The sequence below is a fragment of the Brachyistius frenatus genome, unplaced genomic scaffold (genome assembly GCF_029030835.1).
Source record: "Brachyistius frenatus isolate BFR_SWC_R1_liver_20210118 unplaced genomic scaffold, ASM2903083v1 Contig_20, whole genome shotgun sequence".
In the NCBI taxonomy this organism is placed as follows: domain Eukaryota; kingdom Metazoa; phylum Chordata; class Actinopteri; family Embiotocidae; genus Brachyistius; species Brachyistius frenatus.
In genome coordinates, this window is record NW_027210619.1 from 143,858 (window position 1) to 164,517 (window position 20,660).

Sequence of the window (20,660 nt, forward strand, 5' to 3'; positions counted from 1 at the left end):
CTCCAGCCCCCCTCTTGACCCTGTTCACAATACAGCGTGTCTCATTTTTGAACACTTAAATTGTTATTTTAAGACACACAAACTTTATAAAATATACAGCACTCCATAATCTGAGATTGTTATTGTAGCTACTGAGGGACAATTAGTCTCGCAGGCCAAATTGCTGACTTTTTTTTTTTCTTCCACCTTTTTCATGAAGCAACAGCAATAACTGTCTCTCATGACTTACTGAATACCGACCAGAGGTTTATCAAATCACACTATATGGCCAAACACTTATTAGATTTACTATCTTCAGAGTGAGTACAGCCAGCTGCGTGGAGTATCTCAATTCTGCTGCATCAAGTGTTATATAAAGGGGTCAGTGGAAGTATAGACTAGCCCACTCTACTCATTTCCCAGAATTACATAGTGCCCCTGTATGCCCCATCGGCTGATTGGGAAGATGAGCAGCTCCTCCAGACTGCTTAACCGGACTCCAAATGGAATTAAAGAGGCGGCCAGGCGCTCTGCCAGAAGGGCCGGGGCCACTCAGGCTCCACAGAAACTATCTACACAACACGCCGCGAAATAACATTATTCAACCTTGACATATCATATCACGGTGGTGACGGCTTAGAAGGCACGCTTTTCATTGAAGGTTACAGTTAACAGACTGCAGATCCCAGGAGAAAAGAGATGTCTTGTCACGCAGCATTGATTGCTCACCTGCATCTTCTTCTGTTATTTTCTCGACATCTCCCTCTCCCCTACAGCTTAAGTGAGGTTAATAATCATGTAGGTAAAAGTCAGGTCGGTAGCTGTGCTGCAGTTTTTTAACATGTCATACAATCACTGTAAAATAAAAAAAAAGATGTAACCTTACATACAGAGCAATTTCAAAATGTACATGGATTTCATTTGTTTAAAAAAAAAAAAAAAACAGTGTCACGTGTCATTAAATTTAGTCCGTGTTTTTTAGATTTTCTGCAATTAATTTTCGATTAATTAAATAAAAAGTCTATAAGAAAAAGTTCAGCATTAGTGACTACAACATGACTGTGGTTTTAAGAGGTTTTTTTTTGTTGTTGTAAGAAACGCATAAAGAAAATGTATTTTATGTCAAAAAATGCAAGGTTTTCTATGCATCACTGCAAGTAATTACAAAACACGAATGCATTTTTATGATTGCATTTTACTGAATCCTTGTTTAAAATTTGACTTTAAAAAAAAAAAATTCCCTGGGCATTTTGAGGACTTCTCATCAATGCTGACCTAAAATTAGATGCACTTTTAACCTTGGAACCAGCAGTTAAGAAAAATTATAAACATGTCTGTTATGGCAAACACTGAAAGGAATGACAACATTGATATTCCCAAAACGATCCAAGTTCACTTAAATACTTCCGACCTCACTGGTCTATTTTCAGTAAATAAAAACGTCTAACGAGGATCTTCCTTCTTAAATTCGCTTGTTTATTAATCAAATAACAAATGCTTTAAAAAAATATACAGCTGTATCATTTAGAGAAAAGCTATAAGGTAAACATTTTGTTGATGACTTTTTGTACCAACAAGTTTACAACCACAAAGCTCTCAGGAAAGTAAGTAAACAAAAGAATTACATATGCTGATCTGTCCACCACTTTCATCCAGGCTGAAATATCTCAACCACTATTGGACAGATTGCCATTAAATGTTACACAGAAATCTATGGTTCCTGGATCATGTTTCCTAATGACTTCAGTCTCCATATAGCGTCACTATAAAGTCACATTTTTAACTTGCCCACTTCTATGGTTCATGTTCAAATACCCTCAAAACCAACAACATTCCCATCGGCCTCCCTTATAGTGAACATAGTAAATAATAGACCCTCTAAGTTTAGCATGTTGGTGTTAGCTAAATCAACAGTATGTCAGGCTACTTTAGTCCTGCTATCCACCATCTGCATTCATTTAGGGTTGTGAATGCGTTCCATAAAAATGACAACAGACTAAATCAAAGATTAAAATGAATACATGTTGCTTATGAGTTTAAATCCTTGTATCTAAAATACACTGATATTCATCTTTGCCGGGTGACCCTACAGTTGAGGAATTTTGTCCCATTAGAGTTTGTTAATTCAGATTTAAGTATGCACCATGATATATTTACTCTGTGGAAAAGTGTACCTTTCTTGTTTTTGTTTTTTTTACATTTTCAGTAAGTAAACAATTTTTTAAATGACATCCATATTTGTATAGTACCCTTCAATAACAAGGAAATTCAAAGGGATTCACATAAGACATTTAAAAAAAGAACAAGATGTAAAAGAAAGAGGATATCTAAATACACTCTTAAATATGATTTAAAAAGAGTAAAACAAAATATATAGCTAATATAGTAAATGCGTCTTTGCTTGTGTTCACATGCTGGGTGGTGTCATTCAACCTGAAATGTCTTTATGTTGAGCTGTTGTTTATAAAAAAAATATTGACATTTAGTTGTGATATCAACCACAGTAGATGTAAACAAATTAAACTCTTGAGTACTGGTTGCTATTAGCAACAGAAACCAGCTCTGTTACATCAGAACTTCCTACATTGTTAATTAATATTAATATTAATAGAATTAATATTTTGTAAATAGAATACTTTCCTCATAGATGTAAGAACTAAGTACATGTTTATGAACAGAGACTAAGGATTTGGCCACGACTCGCAAGGACAAAGTATTAATTTATTGGAATCGAACTTGAGGGTCAGGCTTTGAGGTACCCAAGAAATTTTTATAAAGCAGCGGGCAGCAAAGGTTCTGGCAGAGCCTATAAATATTTTCTGCAGAACACGGACATCGGCGAAAGAAGAAAGTTCACGGACACCCTGAGACTTAATTAAATCCTGCTCTTCTTTTACAACGGATTCTTGTCTGAATGAAAAATCTGAGCAGCTCTGAGAAAGCGGTGCGGACGAGACTTCCTCAGTCCTTGCTACTCGGCCATGCAAATATTCGGCTGTGTGCGAGATGTGTGCTCAAGGTCCTGAATGTCACCGAGACAAATGAGACTTGAATTCAGTGTGACGCAAGGTCATCACAAAACAGGAAGTGAGACTGTCAAAAAAAAAAAAAGGACAACCAGCTGAGAGTGAGTCACTGAATTCATGTTAATCGTCCATGAACCATCCCAGGAACTCCCACCCGTCGTTTAAGCATCTGTGGAAGTGCAAGATTTCATCAGTCAAGGTCAAAAACATTGTCCCTGACATTTGCAATAGCATGGTTTCCATAACAACCGCTGTGATTTCATCATTGCCTCACTGATCCTCTCCAGAGTTCACTGCTCCGTCTGACTCTGCAGCAGAGCGTAACAAGAGCTTATTGTCATAAATCCTGTCATTAAAAGGTTTCATACAATGCAAAAGCACACCGTCTGACTCACGGGCCTCATAATTATTCAAACTTCAATACCAAAAATATATTAAATATGTGCTGCGTAATATTCAGAAATTCTTCAAGAAATAGAAGGTTTGCTAATGGCTTGTACAAACCCAACATTTGTTCTTGGCCACATCTCACCACTTTCTTTTATAATACATGACATAACAGATACTGTAGCTTCATGGGCTGGCAGTAGGAAGAGGAAAATGACACATCTTTTGAAGAACTACTCACTTTTATAAGCCAGAAGTAAACAACATCAAAAAGGCTTTCATCTGGTTTACTGTGCATCTTCACTTCATTTGCACATTTAACCACAGCCAGATTAAAATACACACCTTAGAGCTCTTAATGTAGGTTAATATTGTGTGCTTAGTGGTGAACAAATGTTCAATTACATCAAGGGTGCAGCTTTTACTGGTTGGTAGTCTAACCATGTGTTACATAGTGACTTAAAGTGGCATAGTTTTCTTTTCAGACACATGACAAATAAGTGATCGATTAACATTTTGTCGAGATATTGTGACTTGTATCCTCATCTAAATATGGCTCAATTATTCAGGTGTAACAGTCATAAATGTACGCGACACAGGAACAGTTTCATCACTTTATTAATGAGTTTAATTATTTATACCAACAAACAAAAACGGTCTCTCTCCCTCCATCCCTCTCTCTTCATCATCTCATTTATCCAACTGTTCTGTTCCCAACAATGACATCTTACCCTCGGACAAGGGTGCTAAAAGAGCAGGGTCACAGCAAATTAAAAACAAAGTGTGACAGAGCAGTAAGATGAGGAAACAAACAAACAAACAAACATTAAAACGGCACATTTAGCCAGCTTCTCATTTGGGAAAAAGAACAGAGAATAATGTCCATGGTCTGCCAGCACGCATACAAACACACGTACATTCCCTGCAGCTGTGCTAAGGAAACTCTCCATCTGTGGAGTATCCATACCGCACTAACAGGTGAAACCTGTTGCATTCACACGACACACTGAAGCAAAACAGGATGCAGTCAGACAAAGGAGATGATACATGACAATCCGTGAACCGCCCGTTATAATAATATTCAATTTTAAATCAAAATCAGAAAATTCAAAGTTGTTATTTAGTTATTCATGTATAATTCCAACGCAAAAAAACATCCTGTTTTTTGTACTTACGACCGTATTCCAAAATTAAAAATAGGTAATGAAAACAGGCCGTGGACTGAATTTCATTAATTTGCAAGACAAGGAAGTGTGGTGTGTTTTTTGGACAGTATTTTGGGAAAAAGTCATGTTTAAAGTCTTCAAGAAATATAAACTCTAGACTAATGTCTAATGTGGCAGGAATGGCAATACTTCAGAAGTTGCCTCAGATTTTTAAGATTTCATCAGTATCAAAGTAATCCAGTGATCGTTGTCAGAAGATCTGATGCGTAATGTTACACAGCAGAAAGGACCTGTTAATGGTTAATTCAGCGAACTTCATTTGTGTAAACAAATATAAAATGGTGCTCACAGTCCAATTTACTGTGTCCATGGTAACATAATACTTCCTGTTTCTTGTTCAAGTTAAAACGTGACATTTTCTGAAATACTTTGATTGAAAAAAAAAAACAAAAAAAAACAACAAACATTTGATGTTTGAGGTCATTATCATTACATTAGTTTATTACAGTGAATCCTGCTGCGAGCTTATCAAGTGCAACTCATGAAATAGTCAGTGACTTCCTGGTCACACAAATTGGACAGATTAAATATTCAATATCAAAATCTAATTTGGTGTATGGCCCAGTTTTAAATTTCCCATTTTTGATTTGTGTATAAAGTACAAAAAAAAAAGAAGCCATTATTATAATTTTTCTATTTGCTGGATCCATTAATGAATAATACAGTTTTTTTCATTTTCAAATTTTGAATCAATTGAACATGAAAACAAAGAACAATACACAGATTCATGTCAGTGGACAGATTAATTTTCCCCTTTCCTCCACACACACACACACACACACACACACACACACACACACACACACACACACACACACACGCACACACACGCACACACACAGTGATCTGTGCTCCCACCCAACACCACACCACCCCACAGATCCAGAGGCTTGTAACATTCCCTTCACATTGAAGTTAAATGGGAAACTGGAGTTCTACCTGTTGGCTCGCATGTGCACCTGCATTCATACAAGACCACTGATTGGAAAGCACACTCCAACGTCTGGATCCGAGTACAGTATCTTGGATGTATAATTGTTTTACACGTGACATTGTTGGATCTGGAATAATAATAATAATAATAAAAAAAAAAAGAAAAAAAAAAAAGAAACCCCCCAATTTTACCACCCTGATGGAAAAGAAAAGATCCCCCACCCTCCAAAAACACAATACAATAAATAAAACAGTTATGACGACATTTAAGGGGGACAAGGGAAAGTCGTGAAGAGAGAAATGGAGGGAGAGAGAATAAAAATGAAACATTTTGTTCTGTTTTTCCCCTCCTGAACCAGGGACTGAAATGAAATCGTATTTACAGACTGCGACTGAGGATAAACAGTCCGGTCGCTGCTGCGCCGGTCTACTAGAGAGAAAAAAAAATTACAAGAACAACAATATAATAACAATAATAACAAAAATAACAAAATAAAATAAAATAAAAGGTACTTGATATTTACAGTTTAGCAGTGAAAAAAGGAGGAAAGAGGGAAGCAGAAGGCAGAGGGATGAAGACGAGGAGGAATAGGAGGGGAGGCTCCAAAAGCTGTTGGGTTTCAGGAGTTTGAGCAAAATTTCTGGTCAGATTATTATTGATATTTGTGGAAATAATACATTGTGGTCAACTTGGACTGAACATGCACAGTTGTGTGTTGGAAGAAAGAGTCTGTGACGACAGTGGACTGCGTAAATCATTCCAGATCAGCTCTGACCGCCATCGCAGGCCAAGAAGGACATGATATGAGCGTCACAGGCAGGTTGTTTGTTTCAGAAAGGGGAAAACCACTCTCACGAAGCAAATAAAATTATTTCAGTCATCCTCTTACACAAACAATAACTGTGTATACAGGCTGAAATGACGATGATGATGACCCAAGTGAGCGGTGAAATCGTCCAGTACTCCCTCTGTGCCACCCGCACCTGATGTCATTCTTCAACATAATCGAGCTGATATGAAACGTAACACTGTAAAGTGACATTATTAATGAGGTGACGACTCACCCTACAATGCTAGGCAACCGTGTTTATGACATTTGAGGCGTCTATGCTTCCGTATATCAGATGCGACTGGAGCCCCGAAGTGACGGCTCCCTCTGTGTGAAGTTAACAGCTGGACAGTACACATAACTCAACCCTTTGCTTCCCTCTACTCCCTTTGGACATGTGCAATACTCACTTGGGAATTAACATGAAACGCTTGGTTTCCTGCTTACCCAGTGAAGACATGAGCTCAAAATAAAAGCAACGGAAGATGTGCACTCTGCTCCCCCTCATTCACATAAAAGGCAGTTAAGGAGCTCAAAAACAAACAGTAAACACGGGCTGTGGTGCTCTCCTTTGGAATAAAATTTAAAACCGCTTCTTATCTAAAACGACAGGGACATAAATCGAGCCAATGCGCCCTGTCTGGTATCAAACTGGGAGATTTAAAAAAAATTCTTCACGTCTGTTCACCGCTGGGCTCGGTGAACGGACGAGTTGAGTCGAGTTCAGGGTAGAAAGTGACAGAAAAGCCACTAGTCTGCACAGTGGGCTGTACAATCATACACTATGTACAGTACAAGTGTGTCATTTGTGACCGTACTAAGCATGATTGTCAATATTAGCCAGGCCGTACACGCTGCCCTCATCTCAACGCCATAGCCAATCTGGATCTCGATCGATGGCACCACGGCCACACATAAAATTAGCTAATGCAAATAAAATTAACTTAAAAAAGGGATAAAAGTCAACTGTTGATTATAATACAGAAAATCCACATAGCATGTACAACCCCCTCGTCATCTCCTAAACATCCAATCCAGCCCGTCTTCATCTTTAACAGGCCAGGTGAGGGTCACCCTGGACTTAGAACTGCCGCTTACATCAAGCCCAAGCACAGCCACCTAAATGTCCTTAAATCAACCCACAGCTTCCTGCAGCGAGCAGCCGCAGGCATTGCTTTCTGTTGGAAATGCTTAACATTCAGGGAAAACAGCAATTCTGAGTGTTCGTGTGGGTGAATCTAGTTATTTTTTTCCCTCTTTTAAGGGTTTGGAGCCGTAAGGAAGGTTGAGAGGGAGAAGAGCAGAGGAAAGAAAAGGAAAATGGGGAGGACAAAACAGAAAAAAAAAATTGACAGGGATGGATGCTCAGGTGCTGTTGTTGATGGATCCAGGTGCTGAGCTGGGCTGGGCGGTACTGTCTGACACGCTGCCCTCTGTAGGGGGAGAGAGGGAGCACATGTGTTAACCAACACAAACATCAAGTAAAAAAAAAGAATTATGTCACTCTCTCAGTACATAGTCCAGTAAAATGTCTGTAAACATGCTGATCAGGTGATATTCAAGTGTTAAAAGTCTACTGACGTTCAGTGTTTGAGCTGAGGCTAATTTCAGGGTTCGACTGTAGAAATGTGTCACGAGTAAAGTTCAGACTGGGATTAATCTTCGTTGAATACCACGGGACGATCTACACAAAATGTTACGAGTAATTTTGTACATTTATTAAAGACTGTGATATATTACAGACACAGTCTGACAGTGAAAGCTACACAACAAGAGAGTATCCAATACGCACCGTGTGAGGCAGGTGATGTCTGTGCACGAGCGTGAGGAGGAATGAGTGTGGAGTTCAGCTGGGGCTGGATAGACAGCTCTGAGGGAGCAGAACACACAAATGTTTAAATACACAGGAAGTACTACTGGCACAACAGTTCTACCTACCGTTTACAGTCGGAGGCTCGGAGCACTTTTGTGCAGATATAGTTAAAAATCCCAGAAACAGTTAACTGAAGACAAAGAAGAGCGACAAGAGAGGTAAAACTGACCAACGGGACTGAAGTTGAAGAGGAGCGGCAGTTCTCGTCCGCTGGGCAGGCGGGTGTTGGGCTGGCGCAGCTCATCGAAGAAGGCGTGCGCGCATGCCTCCAGGGGAGACAGCCTGGTCACCGGTGTGTATTCCAGAAGCCGAGAGCAGAGGGCGATGGCCTCTGGTGGGGTACGAGGCTTAAACACCTGATGGGAGACACACAAGAGAAAAATGTTTGCAAAGAAATGTAGATTCTGCGCCGAGTCTGTCCCAGCAAGACGTAGGGTTTACGTAACTTAAGACTAAAGGAGGAAGGATAGTATTTTAAAAACACAACACGCAAGCCTACTTACTATTTAGTCCGAAAAAATACTATTTCTAACGTCTCACTGTATTGTTTTCCACGTTTTTTTTTTTTTTTTTTTAATGAAAAGAGCAAAAAAGATGGTTCAGAATGAAACACACAAAATCCTCACAGTTACTGTGGTGAACTGCTACCCAGCAGTTATATTGTCCATTGTAATGGGTAGGGCTGCGTATTGTTCAAAACCTTTACCTCGACCTTTACCTTGTCCCTGAACAACACTTTTTTTCAATATCAGTTTTATAAATTCCATTTTAATAAAAAATTACATTACATATTACAGTACAAGTCTTCAGTTTTCATGCAGTTTAGATGGGGACAGTGTAAAACAGGGTTTCTGTTCCTACAAATTACAGATGTCCCCTTAACGCCTCACATCGTAGACATTAACTTTAGGAAAGAGTGAAATAATGTATTTTGATGTAAGATTTACCAAAGTTGAAAGTGAGTGATTTTATCAAGTAGAGGCTACAAATTGTAAATGCTATAATAACATAATAACCCACTGATGCTCATGATATTTACTCCTGCGTAAATGCAGCACAAGTTATGCTTTATAACAAAAACATGTTGGTTTGGGATAAAGCCCGAGTATTAAATTTGGTAACGAATGACGACGCATTTTTGAGTTGAAGCAGTTGCCATAAAAGTATTTCCGTTGGGTACCCAGCACTTGCAATGTCAAAGTACCTTTGTCCAAGGGTGTGCTTTGATCTGTGGGAATTTGAACTCTGTATAGTTCGGGTTCATCTCCCGGATCTGCTCCCTTGTTGGTGTTCCCAGAACCTGACAAACAGGAGAGAAAAGTTAATATTCATTAATAAAAATCAAAATTTTTGGTATGCCCTGTAAATAAATATATATTGTTTGCATTTTTCTTCTGGATATACTGTTTTTGATTTTATCACACCCGTCTTTAAATGTATATTAAATGTATCTGCAGTTCAAAAAAAATATCATAACATCTCATCTGCTGAATGTCTTTATTTAAAAAAAAAAAAAAATTATATTAGCTTGTTGACTTTCCTCCACTGTTTACAGCCTCCTTAACTGTACCTTGATGATCTCTACTAGCTGGTCCACACCACTGTCCCCGGGGAAGATGGGCTGGCCCAGCAGCAGCTCAGCCAACACGCAGCCGGCTGACCAGATGTCGATGTTGGACGTGTAGTCGGTGGCGCCAAATATGAGCTCTGGGGCACGATAGTACCGTGAGCAAATATAGGACACGTTGGGCTCCCCCCGAACTAGCTGCTTTGCACTAGAAAAGAAAAAACAGACGGTTCAGGAGGAGAGTGCAAGTCAGCAATGAACCCATCATTCATCAGCAGGTTTGTTTCACGAAACCACAGCATGAAAGCGATCCAGACGTTAGTGATCTTCACAGGGAAAGTCAAAACTAAGAGAGAGGTGGCGACGCAAACAGACAGACATCTAAATATGCAGTAAGACACAAACAGTCGCCACAATGGAAAACATAAAGACACACGTGTCCTGAGGCCGTATCTGTTACCGACCTGCCAAAGTCACAGAGTTTGAGGATGGCCGTCTCTGGGTCCACCAGGAGGTTCTGAGGCTTGATGTCTCTGTGACACACGCCCTGGGAATGGATATAAGCCAGACTGCGGAACAGCTGGTACATGTACACCTGAGGGGGGAGGGGACAGAGAGGATTGGCATAATGCCCATCAGTGTTTAACAACTTCGATAGAATCCCAAACATATCCCAAGAAGAAGAGCAAAAGAGCATTTGAGGACACGGGTCAGGTCTTGTTATTCATGACTCATGGGAAGTGTCTCAGCTCTAATGCTCCATCGCAGTTTTTGCAGGGTTTGCCAAGTTTAAATTTACGATGTTTTAAAACCTTTTTTAATGCCACGTTGAATAAAATGTAACATCGGCTTCACCACCGGACCGACCAAAATAGGACGGGAAACCAGTCGGGACAAAGTGGTCTTAAATCATCACATTTCCTCAGTGTGTCAGGGAAATGTAGTTAAATCAAATTAAATGCGACCTTGACCGGATAAGTGCCAGAAAATGGATGGACAAATTAATTAAAATAAATAATTATTTGAAGTTTTTATTAAGTTAAGAAAGTGTTTGCTGCAGGTTTGCCGCTGCTGAAAAGGAAAAAGGGATTAGCAGCTTCCAGCATGCACCTTTTAATTTACAGATGTGTTATCTTGAAACATTTTCGGACATTACAGCAGGAGATAGAATGAGGAATTTGTAAGACTTTTCAAGGTCTGCAAATAACCTTTAAATGAACTGCAGTCAAGCTTGAGACACTATGGCAGCAGCTCAGTTGTCAAAGGTCACAAGAAACATTTTTAGATCTCAAGATATTTAATGATTTAGGGAAAACAAAAAAAATTGTTCTGCGTATATTTATAAAAAAAAATTCAGACATTTCTTTAAATTTGAATGTCCTTAAAATGCTTCTCAAGAAATCGTTTCTCTTTAGATTTGCTGGGAAGCACCGAGCTACACTTCACTTTACCTGAGACGAAAAATCTCAAAAGCAATTTGTCCCTTTTAATCAGGATTATCAGGCAGGATCACACATGTGTCGGTAAAGATATTTGTCACGTGCCAGTCACATCTACGTGTGCCCCCTTTCTGTTTTTGAGTGCGCTGCGGAAGTGTTTGTTGAAAGAAGCAGCTGTATGACGTCTGAAGCAGGCCGCAGTGTTTCCACACTAATAACTAATAACACAAGGGTGAAAAAGTCTCCCTGAAGAGAGGTAACCAATCTCATCCAACTCTTATTTGACATTTGTCTACACGTTCCAAGTCAATGATGTCATTCTCAAATAGAAACTGCTTACACAGTGAAGTCTTCACCCATTTAATGTGTCTGTGAAACGCAGACGGTAAGCATCTTAATATGACAAATGACGACTGCCGTCATCATCACCATTATCGTCATTATTACCCACATGATGCAGAGACAGCAGGCTGGCCAGATTACAGAATGATTACAGACAAGATGATGAGGGATGAGAGACGGTGCTTAAAAGGAGGGCAGACTGAGGTAAGAGGAGCAGAGGCTCGAAGAAGAGCGAGATGATGAGAAACATGGTGAAAACATGAGACTCTGGAAACACGGAGGGGGAGACGAGTCCCCAGACATGCTGCGATGGAAGTGTGTCGCTGGAGGAAGGAGGGACGTCGGAGGGAGAGAGAAAGAAAGAGATCAGCGTGCATCTCACAGCCACTGGGGAGCACCAGGCTGAGGTAGGGAAATGGGCCATGAGACAGCTATAATGTCCTCTCTGCTGCTTCACACACAGTAAACACAGTCCTGTACTCCGAAACGAGGACCCGTCTACAGTGAGAACCGAGGGTACTGCAAACACATTAACTCACATGGGACCATCTTTCCCTTTCCGCTTTCATAATCCTGACATAAACAGTGAGCTGTCTGGGAAAAACAAACGGCAGCATACTTGGGCTGTTCATTACCTCCAGAGGCAATTACTGAACACGATCGTACTTTCAGTTTTCACCACATTTGTTAAAATGCGCACAATAACTAATGAAACTAATTAAATGTATCGCCTTTGATCATCATATACAGAGAGAACAAGCAAGTGATAATGACCTGGCATAGAAAGCAGTGACAAAGTACGAGAGAAAAAAGTACAAATTAGTTCAATTCAAATACGAGCTATATTCCATGTCAGAATTACAGACTGTGGTTTAACTTGTAGAGCATCTGCCTTCCTGACAGCTTAAATAGTATTTTGTTTGTCTGTGTGCGTCCTTCAAAACGGCACATGAATGTGAAGCAGTTTTGCAGTCAAGATGTCATCGCTTCACAAAAACCCAGCATTAAAAGTTACAGTTGTAATGCATTTCGGGTGCATTAATCCTGCATCATCAGCAAACGAACAATCTCTTTTTTTTTTTCTTTTTAAAGTTGGTTACACAAGGTGAAACTGAAAACCTTTCCCCTGTGAGCTTGGAGGATTAAACACCAGAAGTTCTGGTGTAGTCACACTGTAGATTTGCTTCTTGGCTTATAGCTGCCCTTTTCATATATGATATATCCTGAAATTAATATATTTCATTCCTGAATAACTGACTTGATATAACCTTTTCTAACAGTGGCAGAGAGAAAGCAGAGAGGGTAGAACACACCCAATAGTGTACGTGTGTTTGTGTGTTGTTTAGCTCCACCCACCTTAACATAGATGATAGGGATGGTGGTCTTGGCCTTGTTGAAGTGCCGAGCCACCCTGTACACCGTCTCAGGGACGTAATCCAGCACCAGATTCAAATACACCTCATCTTTCTGGTACAAAAGAAAAGAGGAGTATATAATTACCTGTGCAAAGGGAAACCACTCCAAATCAAGTTATTACTGCACAAAAGATGAAATCAATGCTATGAGAAAAAAAAATACACATCAAGCCAGTCTAATGCAAGATGTTGGCTTGAACATAGAACAAATTGCAGCCTTATGTATGCGGTTTCAGTTGGCTTTTGGAAGGACAATCATACAGTCAGGACATATTTATTACTTTGTTTACTACAATGATGATGAAACAGTTGATATAGCTCTCATTGGTACTGCAGTTACACTTTATAAATCATAAAACACAGTTGTTATTATAACACAAAGAGATTAGCTTGCTATTGTAGACGTTGCTGAAGTGCATCAGAAAGTTGAAACACTGAATCCATGAAGGATACCGAGTCCTGACACCTACGCGGAACTTAATACATAAACTTTAACATGGTTCATTTTGAAATAGGACATGATTTTTTTTACTCTCAGGCAAAGTTAAAATGCAATAAGTTATACAGTGAATCTATGCCTATGAGCTTAGTGCGCCATGCCCGCTGTGCCAGATTTGGCACAAAATTCAGGCCACTGAACACAGCTTATGTACTGCATAGAGATGCAGCTTGATCTGAAGAATTCAGGGACACAAATATGTTGTTTGTGGATAACACAGATCAAAAGTTATGGACCAAAAGGTTACTACGCTTGTCTCAAGATTGTTTTTTTTTTTTAAAAAGGGCTTGAACCCCGACAACTGCAAGTATGTATTGTAAAGTTAAGACAGAAATCAGCTCGCCTAAAACATGTTGATGAATCATCATTGATGAATGCACTTAATGGTGCCTGGGCGTGGAAGCACAAGGCTCCATCTAGAAACGTACTACAACATAAAATGGCTAGTCAGATCTCACACACCTTCTCTCCGCTGGAGTAGAAGAAGTAACGTAGCCTCACAATGTTGCAGTGGTCCAATTTCCTCATAATTTGCAGCTCCCTATTCTGCAATGAAGAAACGAAAAAGGGAAAAGTGAGAGAAACAGAGGGTGTAAAACTGCAATGTTTCACTTTACTGTAATTATCTCAATGACTCAGCCTATCTAAACATACCTTAAACCTCTTGTCTTGGAGAACTTTCTTAATTGCCACCATCTCCTGGCTGTCGATGAGGCGAGCCTGGTAGACCACGCCGAAGGAGCCATTTCCTATGACCTTGATGTCTGTGTAGGAAACTTCCTGTGGGCGGTCGGGGCCCTGGCCCGGTGTGGCTACCACCGTTGTCACTTTGCCGCTGTCCCCTGCGGATGACAGAACAAATTGGACTCATCAGAGATGATTCTGAAAGTACAAAACTGAGCCCGTCCAGAATTTGGGCGTCACACCAAAATTACACTGGGATAATACGAACATGCTGTAATGAAATCATAGCTGCAGTAAAAAGCGCTTGTTTTTCAATGATAAAATGTCTAGACATATGAGAAACACTGTGACAGATTCAGCCTTTAAACCAGCATCCCTGATAGAGAGAAGCTAAACATCAACAAACAACCCCTCGCTCTCTAAAGTGGTTGTGACCTATGTGGAGGCTCCCCGGACACGCTCCACTGACTGGTAATGAGCTACTGATTTTTCCCACCCTTTCCTCCTGCCCCCCTGGGTGAAACTAGCCTGGACCTCTTTTTTCAGATCAGGAGACTAGGTCCATTTTTATATACTATCTACAGCGCTGATTCATTCAGGTTCAACTCAATCTGATTATGGTATTACAGCCACAATCCCCATTTCCACACTATACATGTACCCCACGGATGAGTGGATGTATTCCCTTTATAAAGGGGCAATTAAGCACACAGTTGTATTTGGCACATACAACAACAGATACGTTTTAATGCACAACGGGTGAAGAGACTTAGGAACAACATGGTGCTGGTAAAATGTAAAGAAGTCTGAAAACCTTTGGATTGAAACAAGCTTTTTACTGTGTCATAGTGGGTAGTGTCAGTAAAATAGTGTGTGGAGAAACCAAAAAGTGCCAAACAAAAGACGATGGACTATCAAAACTAGGTTGTGCTGTCTGACCACATCAAGTGTTTGCAGTCGTTCCAAATGGCCACACATGACTGTGGCATGCCAAGCCGGTTGTCAAAGAGAGGAGACGCAATTTGAAATAAAAAGGGGTTGACAGCACACATTTTCAGACAGTCCAGGAAGACATTCACAGTGGTGCACAAATGGTTAGAGTTAGAGAGACTATTCCAAACGCTGGCTCCCATTTCACATCCGCAAAGCTGGCCAATCATGGTGACAAGTGGGTGTGAATGTCGGCGCGGCTGTTTCAGAAAGTGGCAGATTTGGTCACAATCCGACGTCAGAAAGTTGCGATGTGTGTGGGGGGTATTTCCAAAGTTCTCCAACCATCTGATCAGCACTGTGGATGTCGTATACTGGTCTCTCAAGAATCACCTGTTGTGATCTATAACTTTGCGCAAGCTCTCATTCAATGTTTTTCTCTGCATCGAGGACTTGTGACTACACAGCGAATATTCACTCGGGAAAGTTGGACTTACTCGAACGCAACACAGATCAAAACTAAGGAGCTTTGCTGGGAACTGAAATATTGTAAAAAGACCACTCCGCCCTGGTCGAGTTACATAAAAAAAGTGTGAGTTCAAGCACTTAAGAAAGGATTTTACAAGGTGTGTTTTTAACTAGTCGAACAGTGCAACTGTTGGTCTAATGTCTGACCTTGTGGAAATTAGGCAGTGAGACTTTCGAGACCTAACAGTATCTGACAGCTCCAGTTAAGGTCTAGTAGCTGCTCAAAGTTTTCCACTTGTGCATGTGGTAGTTCAAGAAAGTTTTGACAAATGGCCACTAGAAGCAACAACGCCGGGAAGGGAAGAAGAGATGAGAAGAGGCCCTTTGCCAAAAGGCTTGTCAGAGCCTGTGATGAAATTGTATGGACAGTAGCACACCCAGAGGTGCTACCATTTGCTGGGCTTGCTCACTTCGCCTGTCTCGACAAGACCCCTCCTGATCTCGATTATGTCTCAAGACTTTCAAAATGGCGGCAGACAATGATACATGTATTGGTCATCAATTAATCAAACTTGCTTTGTCAATTGCTTTTCCTGTTCATATGAATACATATACTTGAACAAAAATCATTTAATCATCTGGTAAATTTGAAATTAGATTTGTGTCTACGGCTGACTTTTGCTGACAAATGACAAAAGTATGCTTTTCTATTTTTTGAAAACTTTCCCAAGGTTAACAGCAAACAGCAGCCAGTGGCATATCCACATGATTGGCCTAGATCTGATCTCTACCCTCAGGTCAGCAGGAAGTACTCAGCTCTGAGATCAGACCCTGTGTGGTTCCTGCACACGGCTGTATTACAGCTCGACAATAATACACTGTTCCTTTGTATTTCATTTTGGCCTCTCTTGCACACTCTTTTTAAACAAGTTAAGTCAGAGGGGAGCCCATTAAATATGGAGCAGCTGGGGCATGATAGTGTATTGAATAATGAATGCAAAGATGAGCACTCTCTGCCCAGCTGTCAGTGAATAGCTTTGGTTTCCAATACGTCAACCCAAACCTGATGAGTAAGAGAAAAAGGACAAGCACTTTGGGACTTTCATCACACCACCACGTAACAAGCAATTACCTTGGAGCTTGTTTTTACGTGTTAAATTAAAGCACACTTTTAACTTGATAAAATGTTGGCTAATAAATTAAAAGTAATATTCTATCATTAGTGGCCTTTTAGCTCGGTCCCATCATAGTGTATGATGATGAATTTACGCCAGGGGGCTTGAATAAGTCACTACAAAGCTATCAGTGCCTTTTAATCTACATTTCCCCTCCTCCACGACAGAAGATATCTCAGTTGATCTGACGCCAATCAGAGTCACAATATGGACGATAAAGTTGGCTTTATTTGTTTGCTGATTCAAAAGCTACACTGCACTGTTTAGGTTTCTGATTTGCACCACACAGACTGATGATGGCGCTTTTGCGATGCATTGATCCAAGTTTTTCTCTCCCATTACAGATTCTGATACCTCGACATAGGATATCTGTCAGTGCTGAGTGCTGATACTATACAGTGCTCCATCACTGCTAAATTTGAAATCTCTATACCACACTGGGTGGATCTATGAGATCAGTTTTATTCAAGGTAACATGATGTCAGGTCTGAGCGAAATAGCTTAAAAATGTGGAAAACTAATGATAGAGAGGTATTAATGAAAACGCCACAAGTAACAGACACAAAGGAAAAAAATACTGACTTTTGCATGACCTCCCATGTGTGAATACTATGCAATTTAGAACTGAAATGAAAAAGACTAGATATTAGTCCTTCATCAAACAAAATGTGTTTGGAGTTAAAACAGTCAAATAAGTGATCTTTGCTCAGATTTGTAGTCATCTGATAAACTGATTGGATTTTTACAGATTTTTCCATTATCTTTTAGTTTTATTACAAAAGAGTTTTTCAGAAAAAGAAAAAAAAACTATTCCTCAGTATTCTTGGAATAGCTACTTAAAAATCATTGACATTAGTATCAATATCTTCAAACAGTATCGAGATCCAATAATGAACGATTTATGTTTGGCCAATTCTAATCACCGTCTATTGGTGATTGACGTCATCCCTAAAGAAGTCTCTAATCAGACAAAATTTTACATTCATTTTATTCTCCCTTGGTCGCAGCTGCACTCGATTACCTTACTTCTATCAGACTGATTTTCAGTAAAACCAAGGATGCCATTTATTGGTTCTCTGACATATTTTCCAATTCCGTTACTCACATAAAAGCTGTATTTAGTGACTGTGGCTTGTTAATGCAACCTGTTGATCAAGGACATCTATTCCTTCATTGCTGCACTAAAATCACGATGACTAAACCACTGTAGGATGGATTTATGGTTTGTCTGAACTGCAATTCAGATGGTCGGACTGAGTCAGAATCCCCCTCAACCTACACCTTTCCGATGTCTAATAGTTGCTGTCTTTGTCGCCTAACTTTGTGAAACCATCCTTCAGACCCACTTCACGCCATGAACGGCCTGCTGTTTGCAGGTGAGAGAGGAGGTTGGCATTGCGCTTCTCTTTTTTCATTTGATACTCGACTATTTGTGGCACTTATGTGTGCAACCCAATGCAACACCGTCAACGTCACCGTCATCCCTCGTTTTTAGACATACTCCAATCCCCCATGACGGCACACATTTGATCTCCGACGGGGTCAAACAGCACAAAAGCAAAGTAAGAATTTCGTTGCACGCTGCAATCGCCTTTTTTTTTACACTGTGCATATAACAATAAAGTTCTCTTAATCTTACGAATTAGCTCTAAGAAATCATAACCCCGCAATCGTATTCTGACGAGTTGTCTGACAGCAAGTTAACAACAACATCTGTATTGTGTGATTGGCAGTACTTGACAAAATCTGAAACCGTAGAGGTGTGGCAGCATTTTTAACATTATTGCTACACAGCATCCGACGTCCATGCAGGCAGATATCATCCATCAGGAAAAGTCCAGTTTTCCCCACGCACATTAAAAATTGAACCTGAAGTTTTCAGATTAATGCGCTCTAGTTTGGGGTGTAAAAATTAGTCTGATTAGTTTAGAAAAAAGTCCAAAAGGGTCAAATGAGGGTGATACTTTAAGACTGAGCTAGTTTTGTATTGATCTAATCTAAAACAGTACTTTTGTTTGCGTTTCTGCAGGGTTCGGGCACCTCTGACACAAGAACAATGCCTTCACAGAGTGTGCAGATCCTGACGACCAACACTTTTTCACATTTTGAAAATTGTGCAAGCAAAAAGTCATACTGCGCTGTAAAAACAATGGCTGTGAACTATCCACATCATCTGAAGACCTTCTGATCGGTGGCGTGTACTGATATCAGTGAAGATTTGCTAAACAGCAGTTTGAATTAACTGTGATCTCTGACTTCTATTAAATTTCCTTCGTAGGTCATTTTATCGATCGCGATGATGAATTATTGATTCAACTTTGACACTTTTCCATCCGTTTCTTCCGTCCAACCCTGCAGATCTTCAGCCAATTACGTGTGACCGCTGACTATTCTGCAAGTTCTTGCAACATAAACTAACTGGAAGGACTACAGGTGGTAAAGTGGTGAAGCGAGAGCGAGTATGTCGAGTAAAGCCACTGTAGAAGTAAACAGCCCATTTGACTGAATCGGTTTACAGAAATGTAATCCAATTCAGAGCATATCTTGACACAGAGCTATCAGTGCTGACACAGCTCCATCGGTGACAGCCCGATAGTCTCGCCAAACTGTTTCCACTTCATCAAGCAGCGAGATCTCCTCACTTTCCTGACGGCAAAGATGACACGAGACGTTTTTGCGTTTGGAGACGAGCTACCTAAATCCGTGCACAGATGTTTTCTCGCGTGTTAACAGTGTCGGCATCTGGGCAAGCAGTTCAGATAACGTTACGTTAAGGTCAACGTTTGCTGGCTAATAAGCAAACATCGAAGCCCCAGTGGAGCTCAGTTATGTGGGTTATTTTCGCTGACAAATAATTTCCATGTATTCAGGTTACCGCATTCATTTTTTTTTTTTACCCGTTTCCCTAGCGTGGCCAAAATATCTGTGCGAGATCCGACGGGACCGAGGACGACGGATCAAACTCGCACCGGATGATTTTCAACCAAGTCTTTAGCACGCTAACTAGCTTCCACATCCGATATTAACGACGGATTTATAAAGAGCGTCGGCAAACACCAGCTGTGTTATTCAGTTATAAGACATTGGTAATGGTTAGGTAATGTGGCATAACATTAGTTAACGTCGAAAAAAAAATAAAAAATCAGTGGCTTGCCACCACAGCTAACGACCATGATAGCTAAGCGGTAAAAAAAAAAAAAAGAAAAAAAAAAAAAGGAGCCCTTGATCTACCTTAATGAAAAACACAGCTACCGTTAGCTGGGCAGCTAACTTAAGTCAGCTAACCAGCTAGCAGCTAAAGGTTAGCTCCGCGACCAATAATCGACATTAAATTCACTCCCAACATATTTATTAAAAAAAAAAAAAAAATTAAAAAAAAATTAAAAACACCCACCCGAGTCTTTGTAAAGATCTGTAAATCGGCCGTGCGGTAGTAAATATATAAACTTAATACTCACGGGGCAATTTCAAATTCCCAAAGCTCGTCGAGCTGCTTCCACTGGCTTGTGAAGCCCCGGTTTTTCCTGCCGAGCTTCCGCCGGCTACCGCCGTCACGGCTCCGGCCGCAGCAGATCCGGGACCTCCGGGAGGCTCAGCGAATGAGCTGGTCCTGGGCCGCCCGCTGCCGCTCATATTTGTGTGAACTAAAAGCCGAGGCAAGGTTCAGCGTTATCAGCAGCCACGCCGGCAGAGACTTAAGCTGTGTGTATGTGTTTTAATATTCGTTATAAATAAAATAAAAAACTACACTTACAGCGTTCAGTATCGGTTGCCCGTCTCCCCCTTTCTTCCTCTGTAGAAAGGTGATGGTGGGGGGACTGGGGAGTTGACGCACAACGACGTGATCTCGCACTGGCTTCTGGGAAACGGAGTCTTTCGGGCGGATT

The 20,660-nt window shown here is 40.5% G+C and overlaps 1 protein-coding gene across 1 annotated transcript; it reads right to left on the minus strand.

Moving 5' to 3' along the window:
• Positions 1-3,994: 3,994 nt before the first annotated feature.
• gsk3ab (glycogen synthase kinase 3 alpha b) lies at positions 3,995-20,597 on the minus strand. Its single transcript, XM_069695561.1, has 11 exons — positions 20,528-20,597; positions 20,232-20,417; positions 14,171-14,358; positions 13,979-14,062; positions 12,959-13,069; positions 10,286-10,416; positions 9,825-10,029; positions 9,459-9,554; positions 8,424-8,610; positions 8,174-8,251; positions 3,995-7,814 (listed from the first exon to the last, which is right to left on the minus strand). The coding sequence occupies exons 2-11, from the start codon at positions 20,404-20,406 to the stop codon at positions 7,747-7,749; spliced, it is 1,323 nt and encodes a 440-aa protein (XP_069551662.1). The 5' UTR covers positions 20,407-20,417; positions 20,528-20,597; the 3' UTR covers positions 3,995-7,746.
• Between the last annotated feature and the right edge of the window lie 63 nt (positions 20,598-20,660).

What these genes read in the sequence shown, in the direction of transcription:
- gsk3ab (XM_069695561.1), bottom strand. Translation starts at nt 20,406, where the DNA reads ATGAGCGGCAGCGGGCGGCCCAGGACCAGCTCATTCGCTGAGCCTCCC. An exon ending in TCTACTCCAGCGGAGAGAAG is followed by an intron (nt 13,070 to 13,978) that starts GTGTGTGAGATC and finishes CTTTTGTACCAG; the next exon opens with AAAGATGAGGTGTATTTGAA. An exon ending in AAGCACACCCTTGGACAAAG is followed by an intron (nt 8,611 to 9,458) that starts GTACTTTGACAT and finishes GTCTCCCATCAG; the next exon opens with GTGTTTAAGCCTCGTACCCC.